We start from the raw sequence: 18,394 nt of genomic DNA, 5'->3' as shown, positions 1-18,394 counted from the left end.
ACAAAAAGGGAAAGCTTTTCTACCTGCTGTTTTATATCCACAGACTATTTGCTGCCTTTTCATAGCTTATTCAATCATAACTCCTATCTCACTCGTGTCTTTCATTAGCATCACACGTACAATCAGCTTTTCCTGCAAGGTTTGGGGTGCAGCTACCCCTCAGGCTTTGAATTATGGGGTTTTTTTTTGCCTTGAATATAAAAGACAACAAAAACACCTCCACCACCTAACAGGAAGCATGAGAGTCCACAGTGTACAATCTTGTCCAATTAAAACTGAACCACTGACTGTATAGTTGCTACATTAAGTTTAAAGTGGACAATTAGCAAGTAGCTGTGCAATTAATATAAGTAAAAACCAACTCACCCATTAACTTCACCTCAGCTTTGGGCTTGTTGACAAGGAAATAAATCTAGCAGAACAAGCTCTGTTACCACCAGTAGCAAAAAGAAGAGGAACAGAGGAACTGGTGGAGAGTGTACTCATCGTCCTGAGCTAGACCAGACCTGATTCTGCTCAGGGGGTTGACTGCCCAGCTCAGTCTCTGCTCTGTGAGGCACTTTCTGCAGTTCTGGGGAGGTTTGCACAGCCAGGGGCTGCTTCTAGCAAGGAGAAGCTGCTGGGCAGAGTCACTGCCAAGGGTGAGCTGCAGAAAGGCTCTGGCTTAAGCTTGTTCCTAGGCACACCAAGGGTGCTGCCACATCCTGTGCCCTTTTGCATGGGAAAAGGCATGATGGGGATTTGAGTTTCAGAACACCTCTTGCTACCAATAGCTTAGCTCATACCAAGACAGACATTCAAAGGAAAAAGAGAGAACAATGTTACAGGCTCATACCTGATAGAAATGCGGCCAGAAGGTACTGATGGCAAGTTCTGCTTTCACCCATCCTTCTGTCACAACCCCTGAGACATTCCAGATGGGATTGCCCTGGGGACCTCCGTTCACCTTCACATAGACGTTCAGAGAGCCAGGACTGGAGCGGTCTCTGCTGGATAAGTAGTAGTGGAAGTCAATGCAGTGGGTGTCGTTTTCCTTCAGCGTAGGCAGCAGCAAGTGAGCTTTCTGCCCAGATGCTCGCCCAGAGCTGTTCACCATCATGAAGGAGCCTGTAGAGGAAAGCAATGAGCAATGAGAACAAAGAATGGGATGGCTTTGCTTCTGGACTACAACCAGGTTTTTCCATCAGAAGCGAAAGCCAGGAAGGGATTTTTACAAGGGCATGTAGTGACAGGATGAGGGGCAATGACTTTAAGCTTGAGAAGGCCAGATTTAGACTGGAGATAAGGAAGAAATTCTTTCAAGTGAGGGTGGTGAGATGCTGGAACAGGCTGCCCAGGAGGTCATGGATGTCCCCCTCTCTGGAGGTGTTCAAGACCAGGTTGGATGAGGCCTTGAGCAACCTGGGCTAGTGGGAGGTCTCCTTTGGCAGGGGGGTTGGAATTGGATGACCTTTAAGGTCCCCTCCAACCTAAACCATTCTATACAGCTATGAAAAGTCACTGATTTTCTTAGAAGTCAGAAAGCAAAACATAGATAGTGTTGGATGATGGGTTGAACTCGATCTCAAAGCTCTCTTCCAACCTGGTGAGTTCTATTCTATTGATCTGAAGATCTTAAATTAGCTGGTTTTGGGCTAGTTGTTAGGTAACAAAAAGAAAGTATATTAAAACTACAGAGTATGAATACAAATAGATTCAGGTCAATGAGAACCACTTTAATTAGAAACTTAAAAACCAAAACTGAAGCACTATTTGTTTTGCTTTTATTAATTTGCAACCTTGTGATAACACAGGCACTCTAAACAAAAGCATATTTACACTTCAAGAAGCAACCAGGATCTCCTACCACAGTCAGCTCCCCAAAGACACCCTCAATACAAAACCTACAGCAAGGAACCAAATTCTCAGGTGTTTGGGACCGGATTCATCCAAATTCAAGTTCTCAGATGTTTGCCTGCTTGGCCTCTACCAGCTTTATGCCACTCTAGACCTGTGAGACCTGCATCTTAGCACTAGGAACTGCTGAAGGTTGAGATGTGTTAAGAAAACCCCAATTTTCAGAGCCCAAATGAATTAGATCTGTTAGCAAAACAGCAACATCCTGACTGGGAAAAAAGCAACAAGGATACTTATTCTTACAGGAGGGAAGGAGAGGCTGCATGTAGGGAGGGAAACAGATACTAAGGCAATTTATGAGTTTGTTAACCTGGAAGCTTGCATCACATTAACCACAGCACTTGCTGCTGAACTCTCATTTTGATTCATCAAGCAGTTATTTCACAGCACATTGTGTCTCGACTCATCTCTTCACAGATGCATCAAGGTGACAAATGTTAGGAATAAGGAGAAACATTATGAGAGTTATTTGATTCAATTCTGGTTCAAGGACCCCCTTTATGCGTGTAGAGATACTCATGTTCAGAATAGGCTGAAGAAAATACCAAGGCTGTGGTGGGGGAGTAGAAAATCTGTGTGTCAGCAGCCAGGCATGATAATTTTTAATCAAATGCAGCCCCCCTGACACTCTCCATTGCAATGCTGCTGCCAAGCCCTGCTACCAATGTATTTCTCTGCTGGCCTCTTGCAGTTCACAGAAGATTGAGTTTGAAAAGCCTTGCCTCGCTTCTAACCTATTGACTTTCCCTTCTCCATGCCCTAGCGGTGTGCCACTCAGATGAGCTGGATAAACATTTTGATCAATTCTGTGCAGTGAACAGGCATACTCTCTACATTTTTATCAACAGATACCAGCAACTTTCTCCCACAAACATGTTTCTCCCCTGTGTTTATGTGACATATATGCATTTCATGAAGGATTGAAAAGCAGGGATGCAGAGGAAGTCAATCTTTCATAAAAAATCAGACACTCCAGAGACCTTGGAAAATTCAGGCACAATGCAAGCACAGCAGGGAAGAGGCTGCACTAGGAAACAGCAAAATTTATAGGCAAGATGTGCTCTGGCAATCCTGTCTTTCATTTTGATATGCTGAAAATAAAAAATGGCCCCAAATCAAGAAATCCCAGACTCACAGCGAGGGCTGCGAGGAGCAGAAGAGCTGAATCCAGACTCAGCAGTTTCTCCCTAATAAAGTCCATGAGATGGGATCCTGACAAATGTTCACTGGGGATCTAATTCTGCTCCCAGTCAACCAGAAAATCCCCTGCTTCAGCAAGTAGTGGATGTCATGGAATCGCAGAGTTGGAACAGACCTCCAAGATCGACACTGTCCCGCACCACATCCTGGTCTCCAAACTGGTGACACATGGGTTTGATGGGTGGACCACTAGATGGATAAAGAACTGGCTTGATGGCTGCATCCAAAGAGTGGCTGTCAATGGCTCCATGTCCCAGTGGAGGCCAGGGACAAGCGGAGTCTCTCAGGGATCAGTCCTGGCACCTGTCTTGTTCAACATCTTTGTCAGTGACATGGACAGTGGCATTGAGTGCACCCTCAGCAAGTTTGCTGATGACACCAAGCTGTGTGGTGCAGCAGACACGCTGGAGGGAAGGGAGGCCATCCAGAGGGACCTTGACAGGCTGGAGAGGTGGGCACAAGCCAACCTCATGAAGTTCAATAAGAGCAAGTGCAGGGTCCTGCATCTGGGTCGAGGCAATCCCAGGCACAAATCCAGGCTGGGCAGTGACTGGCTGGAAAGTAGCCCTGAAGAGAGAGACTTGGGGGTGCTGGTGGACAAAAAGCTCAACATGAGCTCTCAATGTGCACTTGCAGCCCACAAAGCCAATCAGATCCTGGGCTGCATCAGGAGAAGTGTGGCCAGCAGGTCGAGGGAGGTGATTCTCCCCCTCTACTCAGCCCTGGTGAGACCCCACCTGGAGTACTGTGTCCAGTTCTGCAGCCCCTATTGCAAGAGGGATGTGAAGGTGCTGAAACGTGTCCAGAGAAGGGCCACAAGGATGATCAGAGGGCTGGAGCACCTCTCCTATGAGAACAGACTGAAGGAGTTGGGGCTGCTCAGTCTGCAGAAGAGAAGGCTCCGAGGTGACCTAATTGTGGACTTCCAGTATCACCAAGTCCAACTGATCACCCAGCCCTAACTAATCAACTAAACCATGGCACTAAGTGCTTCATCCAGTCCCCTCTCACACCACTGTGGCCATTAAACCATGTCCCAAAGTGCCATATCTGCATAGGGTTTCTTGAACACTTCCAGGGATGTTGACCCCACCACCTCACTGTGCAGCCCATTCCCATGGGCAATCTCTCTTTCTGTGTAGAACTTCTTTCTAAGATCAAGCCTAAACTTCCCCCTGCACAGCTTGAGAAGATGTCCTTTTGCTCTGGTGCTGAGGAGAGTCCAGTCCCCACCTAGCTGCAACCTCCCCTAGCAATAAGATCTTCACTGAGCCTCCTCTTTTCCAGGCTAAAGAACCCCAGCTCCCTGTGCTCCAGCCCTTCCCCAGCTTTGTTGCCCTTCTTGGACACATTCAATACGTGCTGTTCTTAGAAACCCACCCAAATAAAGGACATTTTGGAGAGACTGAGACTTAGATTCTGGTTTTACAACCTAAGATAATTTATTACCAACAAAAGCAGGATTGCCAAGAGGTTTGCAGAGGCAGCACAGCCTAAGAGTTAGTGGAACAGGCTGGAAACCTCACAGCCTGGCTTCTATGACTAACTATGACATGCTGACTTACAGGATCTCTCTCAGTGCACATCGTCTGCCTTATATTCCCTCACAGGTAGTGATAGGACTAGGGGCAATGGAATGAAGCTGGAGGTGGGGAGATTCAGGCTGGAGGTGAGGAGGAAGTTCTTCACCATGAGAGTGGTGAAACCCTGGAATGGGTTGTCCAGGGAGGTGGTCAAGGCCCCGTCCCTGGAGGTGTTTAAGCCCAGGCTGGATGAGGCTCTGGCCAGCCTGATCTAGTGTGGGGTGTCCCTGACAATGGCAGGGGGGTTGGAACTAGCTGATCCTTGTGGTCCCTTCCAACCCTGAATGATACTATGATACTATGAAATAAAGCAAGGTCAGTCCTAAGAACCACTCTTCCACTGAGGCTGTGGGAGGAAAGGCACTTGCAGAACTACTGAGTAATGGTAGTAGAGGTGTAGAGCAGCTGCTGCGAAAGGCACTACATGAAGCACAGCAATGCCACTTGGAGGAACAGTACAAGGGGCAGCAAAGACAAGTCCTACAGGTGCCATATCTCATGCTTAAGGACGATGGAACAGTAGAACATCACAGAAAAACAGAGCTCCTGAGCATCCACAGGGTTTTTGCCCAGTGCTTGACACACTGGGTAGAAGCCCAGGACACTGATTTTTGTACCCTCACAGAGCACATCTTCTCACTCCTGGGCACCTTTCTCAACTGCTACCTTTTTTTCCCTTGAATTACATAACATATGGATTTTACCCCTAAAAAAAAACTACTCTGAAGCTGTGCTGTGTCTAACACAAAACTGTCTTGAACTGCACCAGGTAGGTGTTTCCATGACAGAACAACTCAGTTTTTCACTTACACAGCTTCATATTTAAGAATAAGCTTTCCTCTGGGAGGGAAACTAAAAAAAAAAACAACAAACCACCACATAAATCAGCTTTTAGAAAAAGTTTAAAGCCATAATTACATTTTTATTTTTTGCCACCCACAAAAACATGAATCATAAGCTAGTTGCAGTGTGACAATGGCCTCTACTGCAACTGCTGAGGAATCTTGGAGCCTGAATCCAGTAACAGACACCATGGGCAAGTGAAGTATTCATCCACCATTAGCACTTGGCAAAAGGATTAGTCTTAGTTTCATAGTTTCATTCAGGGTTGGAAGGGACCACAAGGATCAGCTAGTTCCAACCCCCCTGCCATGGGCAGGGACACCCCACATTAGATCAGCCTGGCCAGAGCCTCATCCAGCCTGGTCTTAAACACCCCCAGGGACGGGGCCTCGACCACCTCCCTGGACAACCCATTCCAGGGTTTCACCACTCTCATGGTGAAGAACCTCCTCCTCACATCCAGCCTGAATCTCCCCACCTCCAGCTTCATTCCATTCCCCCTAGTCCTATCACTACCTGAGATCCTAGTTGCTGAAAAGCAGCTTTGTAAGCCATGGTCCTATGGAAGCTCTTCATAGTTTCTTGTTTTACAAAATCCCAGCCCAGGGAGGGATTGAAAGGGACCTCTGGAGATCATCCAGTCCAACTCCCCCCCCTGGCTAAAGCAAGGTCACCCATGACAGCATGCCCAGGATCACAATGCCATGGGGGATTGGAATCTTTCCACAACCTCTCTAGGCACCCTGCTCCAAGGCTCCACCACCCTCACACCAAAGAATTTTTAACTCATGTCCAGGTGGAACTTCCTGGGTTGCAGTTTGTGCTCGTTGCTCCTTGTCTTGTCACTGGGCACCAGTGAAATGAGTCTGGCTCCAGCCTCTTGCCTTCCACCCTTTAGCTCTTGCTGAGCATTCAGCAGATCCTCTCTGGGACTGCTCTTCTGCTGCAGGGCTCTCAGCCTTTCCTCCTCCCAGAGATGCTCCAGGCCCCTCACTGTCTTTATAAGCCACTGTTGGACTCTCTCCAGTAGTTCCTTGTGTCTCTTGAATCGGGGTGCCCAGAGCTGGACCCAGTACTCCAAATGTAGCAGAGTAGAGGGGAAGAAGAACCTCCCTGGTTGCACTCTTCTGAATGCACCCCAGGAGACCATTGGCTTTATTGGCCATGAGGGCACATCCCTGCCCCATGGGCAACTTATCCACTAGCACTCCCACATCTTTCTCTGTGGAGATGCTTTCCAGCAGATCAACTCCTAATCTGTACTGGTGCATGGGGTTATTCCCTCTACACTTGCCCTTGTTGAATTTCATTAGTTTATCTTTACAGATTATGATGGGTGTTTTCTGTACAATCTGCCTAGAGGTACAGGAGAAACCACAGTAAGCTCCTAGTTGTCTCCAGTAAAGTCCAGGTAAGAGACATTACTTCATAGGAGAGTGGCAAAGCTGAGGAATTTCCCCTTCTAGTGCCATCTCTGTCAGAGAGAAGGGCTCACACCTTGTTTAACTCTGTTTGTCATCTACTAACCAGGCCACAGTCCTCATTTCTGCTGAGCCTTACTGCAGCAGCTTCCCCAGATGCCCTTTCCCTGGCTAGTCAAGGCAAAGAGCCTGACCATCACAGCAGGAGAAAACTTAGTTTCATCAAGACTGTATTGAACAGCAAACCACAAAATTCAGTGGGGAAGAAACTACACCTTGTGCTCCATAACCTGGCCTCCACTTACACCCATCTGTACATGTTTTCTTTTAGCAGAGGGAACTTGAATGGGTCCTGTCTCCTGCCCTCTACAACCTTCAGAAGTGACCAGCAGCTGAGATCTGTTGTCCTACTGCAAATATCTTTTCCCAGTGGCTTTTATGAGCAAGAAACATCACTGAGAGGAAGGCAACAGATCCTGAAAATGGCTCCCACCCACCAGAGGTGGGGGAACAAAAAAGGTAAATAAAAAATTGGAAACCAACCTTTTCAAGACAAGGTTTTCCTTATTATCCTTAATAAAAATTGACACCTTGTGAGTCAGAGCCTGACAGCCTCCCTTAGACTGAGCACAGAGCTGAAGCTGATGGGACTTATTCTCAATTTATAGGCCTTTCTGTGCAAATAAAAGGGTTACAATCTGGTCTGGCACCAACAACCACTTGTCACATTTTCTGCTCATCTAAAGAACCAGGGAGTGAATTTACATGTCACAAATGGAAATTATTGATCAGTGGATGACTGAAAGCCCCTTAAATGCCTCCAGGCAAGAATCTGAATAAAGTAAAAGGTGTCTTGGAGAACCTCTTATTTAGACCATTGCAAATACAATTCTGGAAGATAGTAACAGCAGAAAAAAACAACAACTCATAGAGCCTCACTGTTCTGTTTCCCTCCATCCAGAAAGTTCAAGTGTCATAAAGTCAATAGTGAATTGAAACCAACAGGTCAAAGGAAGTTCTCCTTCCCCTACACTCTGCCACATCTGCAGTACTGGGTCCAGTTCTGGGCTCCCCAGTTCAAGAGGGACAGGGAACTACTGGAAAGAGACCAGCAGAGGCTGCAAAGATGCTGAGGGGCCTGGAGCATATCTGTGAGGGGGAAAGGCTGAGATCCCTGGGGCTGTTGAGCCTGAAGAAGAGCAGCCTGGGAGGGGATCTGCTCAATCCTCATAAATAGCTAATGGGTGGGGAGGCAAGAAGTTGGAGGCAGACTTCTTTCAGTGGTGCCCAGTGACAGGACAAGGGATAAGGAGCAAAAACCAGGGGATTAGGAGCAAAAATCAGAATTCAGGAGGGCTCCATCTGAACATGAAGAGAAAATTCTTTGGTCTGAGGGTGCTGGAGCCCTGGAGCAGGCTCCCAGAGAGGTTGTGGAGTCTCCTTAGAGTCATCAACAAGGTTGGAAAAGACCTCAAAGATTATCAAGTCCAACCTGTCACCCAAGACCTCATGCCTACTAGACCATGACACCAAGTGTCATGTCCAATCCCCTCTTGAACACCTCCAGGGACGGTGATTTCACCACCTCCCTGGGCAGCACATTCCAATGGCTAACAATTCTCTCTGTGAAGAACTTTCTCCTCATCTCCAGCCTAAACTTCCCCTGGCACAGCTTGAGACTGTGTCCTCCTGTTCTGGTGCTGTTGCCTGGGAGAAGAGACCAAGCCCCTCCTGGCTACACCCTTCAGGTAGCTGTAGACAGCAATAAGGCCTCCCCTGAGCCTCTTCTCCTTCTCTGGAGAGATTCCAGAACCACCAGGACATCATGACCTGGGCAAGCTACTGTGGACTGGATGATCCCCAGAGTTCCCTTCCAACTCCTACCATTCTGTGGGGGGAAAAAAAACACCATAAAATACTTTATGTGGGAAAAAAAACATTCCCTATGCTGTGTAAAAGTTCATTGTTACATTTATTGGACAGAGAAGTCTATGCTCATTAAAGCAGACTGAATATCAGGCCAATTAAATTTAGTACTCTTGAATCAACAGGTTCCATTAATTAATATCTTGCTGGTTCTGCCCTGCCTAACCAAAAAGTGCTATGTTTGGATCAGTCAGAGGCAGGGAAGATGGGAAGCTGGTAAATAAATTCATTTTTAGAAAGGCACTCAAGCAACAGGAACATAAACCAGGCTCTCGCCCGTAGTTATTAAACATACCACTGAAAATCAGGGAATTAAACCATGAAGTGCTCTCTAGCTGGCCATAAATTTCAATTTTTCCCCCTGCTTGCTGCATAATGATGCCTTGATAAGCGTCCTATTATTGATGCATCTGCAACATATATCCTCTTTTTGGAGCCGAAACGCCGCTCCGTAGCAGATGGTGGCTATTGTGTTTACACATCAGCACTTTATGATTGCATTTTCTCACGTCTGCAGTAAAAAAAGAGAAAGCCATAATTGAGTTTTTAATGGCTTTGCACATTGTTCATTAAGATTACATGAGTGTGCTCTGACAAATGACAGCTGAAGAAGTGAGCCACTGAGAAGCCCTCGTGAGCACCAGACAGACCTCGGGGTTGATGCTGTTTCCCGGTTGGCTTTGAAGAACCGTGCTGTTTCAAAGTGAAATTATAGCAACCATTAAAAACTGAGTATAAACTTGAAGAGAAGGCTGTCAAAATGTTCCACTGCAAAACAAGGCTTCTAAAACTCCAAACCCAGCATCGGGTACAGAACATTCTTCTGAAGAGCAAACTCCATCCCAGAACCCCTGGGCATGGTTTTCCTGCGGCTCCACCAGGGGCAGGAGGATGATTTAGACACAGTTGTGCTTGTTTCCAAAGAACAACTCTATCTCCAAGAGAACAAGCCTGACATTTGTCTTTGTTAGGGCAGAACAAAGCAACATGGAGCAAAGCAAGGTGGAAGGGACCTCAGGCCAAGCTCTTGCTCAATGCGGTGTCAACTATGAGGCCAGATCAGGTTTCTCAGAACTGTTACCTCCTGAGACTTACAAACCTCACAGGAGGTCTGGCCATCCCCTCTGGGAAATTTGCTCCATTCCTTGGCTGCACTCATGATTTTTTTCCTTATATTCAGCCCAAAGCCTTTCATTTCAACAGAAACTCTTTGCCCCTCATCCTCCAGACACACACTGCATGAAGATCCTAACTCGGTATTCCCGATAACCTCCTTGTGGACACTTGAGGTCACCGCTAGGTCCCTCCAAATCCTTCCCTGTTCCAGGATGAACAATTCCTGGTAACTCCTCATCCTCTTCTTACAGGGAAAGTGCCCTTAGCAGTTTCAGAAGACACGGGAGAAGAAAAATCCCCTGCTATGAATCCCTGTACACAAAGGAAAACTGGCCCAAACTTTGTGGATCGATATCAAAACAAAGAACAGTTCCTGATCCAAGACAACAAAGTTGTTTAGCTTTGTGGCTCACTCTGGGTAAAAGCTGTCCCAGCAACATGTATTGCAACCCACCCAAAATTTGTTTGACCATTTTTGTTCCTTCTCTATGCTGCTTTTCCCCCTTTTTACATCAGGAAGGACCCCATTTGCTAAGGATGCTCTTTTAACCTTGCAAGAATATTTAAGCCATCAAGTGAAAATATCTTCTCCCCTGTCCTAGTGTTAAAAGTATTCTTTTTTTATAGTGTAACACAGATGTAGAGCTCTTGGTCACCTAATCCTGCAGCATTTACCAAGGACAGCCAATGATAGAGACTGACATCCTTGCAATATCAAGCTAACAGGCAAGATTCAGGTTCTGACTTTGTAATTTCCTCAGTGACAAACGGGGATTTTTTTTTTCATTGACCTGAAGAAAATTAAACTGAAATGTGAAGGCAGAGCTCTTATAAACACAGCAATGAACAGAAGCACTGGGGAGAGCGGTGGTATCCACCCCAGCAGAGGCACGAGGAAATTTTTAAGCACAGGAGGGACTTTTCTTGTCTCAATCTCTTGCACACTGAGCTAGAGATCCTGGTACTGCAAGACAACAGACTGTAACACCACAGAAATGTCAAGGTAGAAAAGAAAATAAGGGAGAGGGAGGCAGAAAAAGAAAGCACTTTCTCACTGCTGTTCATTTCTGGCCTCAGCTACAGACCAGAGTGGTTTTCAGCAGCCTGCATTCAGTATGGGAACCTGTTGGATGCAGTAGGGAAAATCATAGCCTCATAGAATGGTTTGGGGTAGAAGGGACCTCCAAAGGTCATCTAGTCCTCCAACCCCACTGCAGGGAGCAGGGACATCCCCAGTAAGATCAGGTTGCTCACAGCCTTGTTGAGCCTGACCTTGAACATCTGCAGGAATGAGGCCTCGACCACCTCCCTGGGCCACCTGTTCCAGTGTTCCACCACCCTCATGGTGCAAAACTTGTTCCTAACAGCAAATCTAAATCTGCTCTTATCTAATTTCAAACTATTGTCCCTTCTCCTATCCCTACAGGCCTTTGGAAACAGTCCCTCTCCAGCTCATAAAGGTTCATTCCCACCTGTACAGACACAAACACAGCAGTGATACTTAATTACATGTCAAGACATCCCAAAAGCTTGTTCCAAATATTGGACAACAGCTCCTGAAAGCACTGAAGTCCAACAGTTCTAGTCTGTGTCAGGGACTGCACAGTTTATCATGAAGATTCATTAATTTCTTACTTCAGTGGTGCAAGAGGATCTCCAGTATTGTTTTCCACCTGCATCTCTACAGCACAATCCTCCTCCTCTTACAAACCAGCTCAGGAACATCTGCAAGTGATGTTTGCTGGAACAGTACCAGTGGTGAAATCACCTTCTCCTTCTCACCAACTCTTTGATTTACAAAGAAAAGCATTGTTGGGCAAATCTGAGGTGAGAGCCATCCTGGACGTGTTCCTGTGTGGCATGCCTTGGGTGATCCTGCTTTGGCAGGGGGCTTGGACCTGATGGAGGTCCCTTCCAACCCCTGACATCCTGTGATTCTGTGAGAGCTATTGCTCTGCACATCTCCTGCTGCTCATCTCCAAGCTCCACAGTTATTTCTAGAATTTTCTTCCCACCCACCTTTCATAAATGTGGCTTCAGTAAAAGACCAATTTCCGCAGCTGTAAGCCTAGGTCCACCGAGGAACAGAGAACAGTGTGTGCTGCAGAGTCAGAAACTATTCTCTACATCTCAGTGGTGAGAAGCTATCAAATAGATTCCTTGCCAGCATTTTGTGTTGCTAAGGTCACTGCTGTAGAACGCATCAGTGTCCTTATCCCATTCTTTATACATCTGGTAAAAATTGTTTGGCAATTAAAAGAGGTCCACTAGCACTGGAGCTACGCCAGTCTGTAAGGTAAAGGAAGCTTGTCATAAACAGCACTCTGTATGAGCAATAGGCAAGAATTCTCTACAGCTTTAATTACACCTTCTTCATTACATTGTCATCCTTTAACACTGATGAAAATACACAACACACCCTGAAAGCTGAACAGGTTTTGCTGCTTTTTTTAATTCCACTAGCCTGACAACTATCTATTCCATCAATCACTGTCTTAACACTTGGGGGAAATGAAGGCAAGTGATTTAAACATTTAATAAAGTTTAGGTTATTAGATGGGCAAATAAACAAATAAGAGAGATCGGCCATAATTCAACATAATATCTTCATTCAAAGGCACTGAAAATCTTGTTCTTAGCACCCAAGAGCTTTATCACAGCTGGGCCTTGGGAGAGAAGTCACACAGAAATGTGTTGGAGAGACACTAGCAAGCCTCTGCTCAAAGCCTCTCACAATTACTGTTCACAAAGGCTCAGGATTCACCAGAAATCCAAATCTCTTCCTCACCTGATTTAATCTATGGCATCAACTGCTGCCAGATGCCCCTCTCCCTCATGGAAATGGCCATATTTCAATAAGCAGCCTCTGGAACAAACCTCATCACATTTTTAAGTTCAGGATACACAACTACCCATGTAATGAGAACAGTGTACAGTGAGATGTAGAGAGCAATAAGGCAATGGGTCTTCCCTCAGCCTCCTCTTCTCCAGACTGAACACCCCCAGCTCCTTCAGCCCCTTCTCGTAACCCAGGTGCTCCAGACCCTTCTCCAGCCTCACTGCCCTTCTTTGGACATGCTCCAGCCCCTCAATGTCCTTCCTGTAGAAAGTGGCACAAAACTGCACACAGCACTCAAGGTGTGGCCTCAACAGTGCTGAGCACAGGGGAATGACCACCTCCTGCCCCTGCTGCCCACCCTGTTTCTGATTCAGGCCAGGATGCCATTGGCTTTCTTGGCCACCTGGGCACTGCTGGTTCATGTTCAGTTGACTGTCAAGAGCTTTCCAACCACACATCCCCAAGTCTGTAGCTCATCATGTGGTGGTCATGACCCAAGTACAGGACCTGGCACTTGGCCTTATTGAACTTCATACAGTTAGTCTTGGCCCATGGGTCTAACCTGTCCAGATCTCATTGTAAAGCTTCTCTACCCTCTAGGAGATTGACACAGCCACCCAGCTTGGTGTCACCTGCAAACATCCTGAGTGTGCCCTCAGTCCCCTCTTCCAGATCATTGATAGTGATATTAAGGAGAACAGGCTCCAGTACTGAACCTGGGGGGACGCCACTGGTGACTAGGCAGATATAACTCCATTCACCACCACTCTTTGGGCCCAACCAGCCAGTTTTGAGTGCACTTGTCCAAGCCCTGTGCCACATTACATGATTCTAGAGCAACAGAGGTGGTTTACCTGTCAGCCAGAGTTAAATATCTCATTAGAAGGCATGCAGCTACGTTACTAGCCAACATTTATTATCTCTGTAGCTTGTGTGAACCTTCCATATGCTTTGTATACATAACATTGCCTAGGAACTGCAGAGGGGTTGTTACCTTTCCTGCCTGTGACAGAAAACACACATTCAACATAATGCCAAAAGGCAACTGCAGCAAATGATGTCTGAAGAGGCATAGTTTCTTAAACACTTTGGTTTTACATAACTCTGCTCCAGCCATATGGTCACTGATTTGTACAGGGAAGAAATCACAACAGCTCTACACCCAGAACATGTTAAAGGTTAGATGCTGAGCTATTCTGGCATCAGATCCCAGCTGTGTCTCAGTTTCAACAGTGCTGGGTGCTACGGAAGTCAGTGATGCTATTTTGGGTGTACTACAGCATAGCTCAGGATGGAATTTGGCACAGTGGATTCAGAAAATAATTAAGGCCAGCTCACAAGCCATCAGACAGCACAGGAATTTCTCAAAAGGAGCATCTCAAAACTGCAAAAGCAGAGGCTGATGCAGACCACCACAGAGGCGTACTGGCAGGGGAGAAAGAAGCCTTAGCCGTTCCAACCCACATCTTTCCCAGCTGTGATCACTACCATTTGCTCATTCCCATTGGAACTAAATTAGACCTGAGTTTTGTTTTAAATGGGCAATATTTGTTTGCCAGCCTTAACTCCTGCTACAATTGCAGCCACCTAAGCAGGGGAGTTACTGTCAGCATCGCCTTTTGCACAGGTATTGTACTGTTTGGATGGACACTTTCTAGCTGAATGTTACTGAATCATAGAATCAACAAGGTTGGAAAAGACCTCAGAGAACATCAAGTTCAACCTATGACCTAATACCTAACACTTCATGACTAACTAAACCATGGCTTCAAGTACCATATCCAATCCTTTTCTGAACCCCTCCAGGGATAGTGACTCCGCCACCTCCCTGGGCAGCACTTGCCAATGGCCAATTCCTCTTTCTGGGAAGAACTTTCTCCTCACCTCCAGCCTAAACTTCCCCTGGCACAGCTTGAGACTGTGTCCTCTTGTTCTGGTGCTGCTTGCCTGGAAGAAGAGACCAACCCCCACCTGTCTGCAACCTCCCTTCAGGTAGTTGTAGACAGCAATAAGGTTCCCCCTGAGCCTCCTCTTCTCCAGGCTAAACAACCCCAGCTCCCTCAGCCTCTCCTCATGGGACTTGTGCTCGAGACCTCTCATTGCCCTTTTCTGGACACATTCAAATATCTCAATATCCCTGCAGTTCAAGGAGAGAGCATGAAACACCACCTTGAAGCAGCTCAGTGGCTACTACTAGCGTTCAGAGAAGCTGCCCAAGTCCCCATGGTAAAAACACTGATTTAATCCCAATAGATGATATCTCTCCAAAGCATGATTCATTGGGCGAGTGGCTGACGACACAAGGCAGTGTTTATGCTTAAACACAACCCAAACCATGCTGTCGCAATTCATGGTTATTAAACCAGAGCCATCCTTCCACAAAAGTCTGATCATTATTTCAGCAAAGACTGGAGTGTGGCTGAAACCCCACACATTTTTTACTCCAATCACTTGACAGTTGTGTTCAGTAACAAAGCATTTCTTTGAGTGGCTTCAAATATGTTGCTTTTGAGCCACTCTGTACGTGTTGCAATCAAACAAATATGCTCAGTACACTTCACATACACTTAAATTCTAAGGCTTCATCATGACACACAGCGCTACAGGCTGGGGTCAGAGTGGCTGGAGAGCAGCCAAACAGAAAGGCACCTGGGGGTATTGATTGACAGCTGACTGAACATGAGCCAGCAGTGTGCCCAGGGGGCCAGGAAGGCCCAATAGTATCCTGGCCTGCACCGGGAATAGTGTGGCCAGCAGGAGCAGGGAAGTCATTCTGCCCTGTATTCAGCACTGGTTAGGCCACATCTTGAGTCCTGTGTCCAGTTCTGAGCTCCTCAGTTCAGGAAAGATGTTGAGTTGCTGGAACATGGCCAGAGAAGGGCAACAAAGCTGGGGAGGGGTTTGGAGCACAGCCCTGTGAGGAGAGGCTGAGGGAGCTGGGATTGCTTAGCCTGGAGAAGAAGAGGCTCAGGGGAGACCATATTGCTCTCTACAACTACTTGAAGGGTGGTTGTAGCCAGGTGGGGGTTGGTCTCTTCTCCCAGGCAACCAGCACCAGAACAAGAGGACACAGTCTCACGCTGTGCCAGGGAGATTTAGGCTGGATGTTAGAAAGAAGTTCTTCATAGAAAGAGAGATTGCCCATTGGAATGTGCCGCCCAGGGAGGTGGTGGAGTCACCATCCCTGGAGGTGTTCAAGAGGGGACTGGATGTGGCACTTGGTGCCATGGTTTAGAAGTCATGAGGTCTGTGGTGACAGGTTGGACTTGATGATCTTTGAGGTCACGTCCAACCTTATGGATTCTATGAGACTTCTTGGTCTTTTCGAGTTTAGGCAGCAGCAGGATCTTCAGTATCTACAGAAGTTATTATCCCTCTGTGCTTTTTTTTTGAGCCCAGCTGGATGCCTGTGTAAACATTCTGCACTACATTGTCCAAAAGCCCATATAGATTTATTTCCTATGGGCTGCAGTTCAGTTAGAACCTAGCAGTGTTATATGTGTGGTGTTATGTTTTTAGAAGAAATTAATGGTAGCTACTGAATCACATTTCCTGGTCCAGATTCTCCTGCTGCAAACCAACAGTGCTGGGTGCCACAACAGCCTCCTGAGCTCTGCAGGTGATGGCAGACTGACCTTGTGGATGGAAACTTCAAATATTGCACTTGGAGGGTTCCTTGAGCTCATCTAAATGCACCTTCCCCCCCAGCTAGGCAACTCTACGTGGCATCTGCACATCAAAATGAGGGCTTTACAAGGCCATAAAGAGCTGAGTTGACTAGGAGGATTCCATTTAAATAAAAGGTAAACATAATCACACTGTAAACACTGCACCAACTCCTAGCAGTTTGTTTGGATGAATGGAGCTAAAAAAAACTACACACAGGACAAGACTGAGCTCACAGAGAGAGTTTTAGTTTGCAGAGTAAACAGAGTTTGCAATGCAAATAAGAAAGAAGTCACACACAAGACACAGCCCCTAACCCATCTCAGATACGCCAGCAGTTTCTCAGGCTCCTCACAGCTCCCAACAAATTTCCCTGTCAGCGCTGTGCTACTTGCTTAATTGCTCATTTCCTCTCACAGAATGTAATTTCATGTATTATTAGGAAAGACATTTGGGCCATCAGTTGTTAACCTTCTGCCACATCTGCCCATGTTCAGTCTCCACTGGCCCTTGAATCTCACATAGAATTTTGCTCCCCCTGAGGATTACTTTATATAATGAACTCTCAGGAGGTATTTCAAACGCTTGGAAATCCTTGCTAAATCCAGTTTTAATCCATTATTACACTGCCATAGAAGTAATTTCTGTAGAGTAGAAAGTCATAGCTTTCCTCTGCAAGCACTCTGCTGGTTAGGCTTCCATGCTGGACTCGCCCTAAGTGGATTCATCTACTTGTTATTGTTTCAATCATTTTCCCTCCACGCTTTCTAGGATCATCTCTTTTTCTTCTCTCTAATGAAAAACATCAACTCTCTGATCCTCTTTCAGTAGCCAATTAAACAGCTATAAAAACAAACTTTATAAGCAAAACAACAACTTCACTGACACATCTCCTCAGGTCATCCCAGAGACTTGGTGTTCCAAGGCTGTTTGTTTGTCCAACAGTACCTTGGGCTGCCACCCTCACAGCAAAGCCCACAAAGGACATGGTAATTCCTAGAATTAAGACTAATGCTAAGTAATCATTTTGACCACCTGGAGCAAACATTTTTCCACCAAATGAAGCAGCTAATTACTGATCTAGCTGACTCACCAGCTCCCATTTCCTGCAACTGGAGTGAAATGGGTGTCTCCCATTACCTTATGCTGAGGATTTCTTCACCCTGATTTCAAGTGTCTACATTAGAAGTTATTCTTAGAAGGCTCCATTTCAATATTTAAAGCAGTATGCCATTTTTATCCTCAAAGTTTACACTGATCTGCTCATCAGCAGAGCCCAAACAGTCTCTCTCAGTTGGCACTTTTAGTCTTCACACATAGAATAGAATCATAGAATTTCTATGGTTGGAAAAGACCTTTAAGATCATTGAGTCCAACTGTTCTCTAACTCTGCCAAGGCTGGTGCTAAACCATGTCCCTCAGCAACACAGCTCTGCCTCTTTTAAACACCTCTGGGAACAAGGATACAACCAGTTCCCTGGGGAACCTGTTCCAGTGGCTGAGAACCCTTTCAGTGAGAACTTCTTCCCCTGAAACCAATACACATGTACTTCAGCAACAGGGCAGGTCTAAAATACCTTTAATCCACTAATTCCATGCATTAAACTGGTTGTATTTTAAGCAGGTGTGAAACATTCTGGGGGGAGGGGATTACACATTTTAGTCATTAGCAGACTTGTTAAGGTCTAAATAGGAATAAAGATTGAAATTCTAAATTAAATGTCCTGGAACAATATGAAGTACTGAGCTTTGGTTGGAACATTAGGTAATTACAACAGAGCATTTCAGATGGCCAAGAGGTAAAGTGAAGACTTCAGTCATGTTCTCAGAACCTGAATGAAGTTTCCAGTACTGGCACAACTTCAAAAGAGACAGAGTTTTTTTTCCAGAGGCAAGGCTTATCC

At 46.1% G+C, this 18,394-nt stretch overlaps 1 protein-coding gene across 7 annotated transcripts in view; it reads right to left on the bottom strand.

Moving 5' to 3' along the window:
* The window catches only part of PTPRT (protein tyrosine phosphatase receptor type T), a 460,558-nt gene that overhangs the window by 289,532 nt on the left and 152,632 nt on the right, over positions 1–18,394 (bottom strand). For all 7 annotated transcript variants that reach the window (XM_068150103.1, XM_068150108.1, XM_068150109.1 and 4 more), the window contains exon 3: positions 836–1,107. In XM_068150103.1, the coding sequence (XP_068006204.1) occupies positions 836–1,107 (272 nt within the window). The remainder of the gene's footprint in view (positions 1–835; positions 1,108–18,394) is intronic.

This window comes from Melanerpes formicivorus, unplaced genomic scaffold, assembly GCF_026170545.1.
Source record: "Melanerpes formicivorus ecotype bairdi unplaced genomic scaffold, bMelFor1.0.p_v2 SCAF_19, whole genome shotgun sequence".
Lineage (NCBI taxonomy): Eukaryota > Metazoa > Chordata > Aves > Piciformes > Picidae > Melanerpes > Melanerpes formicivorus.
The sequence above is the reverse complement of the archived record's forward strand: the minus strand, read 5'-3'. Positions and strand labels throughout refer to the sequence as shown.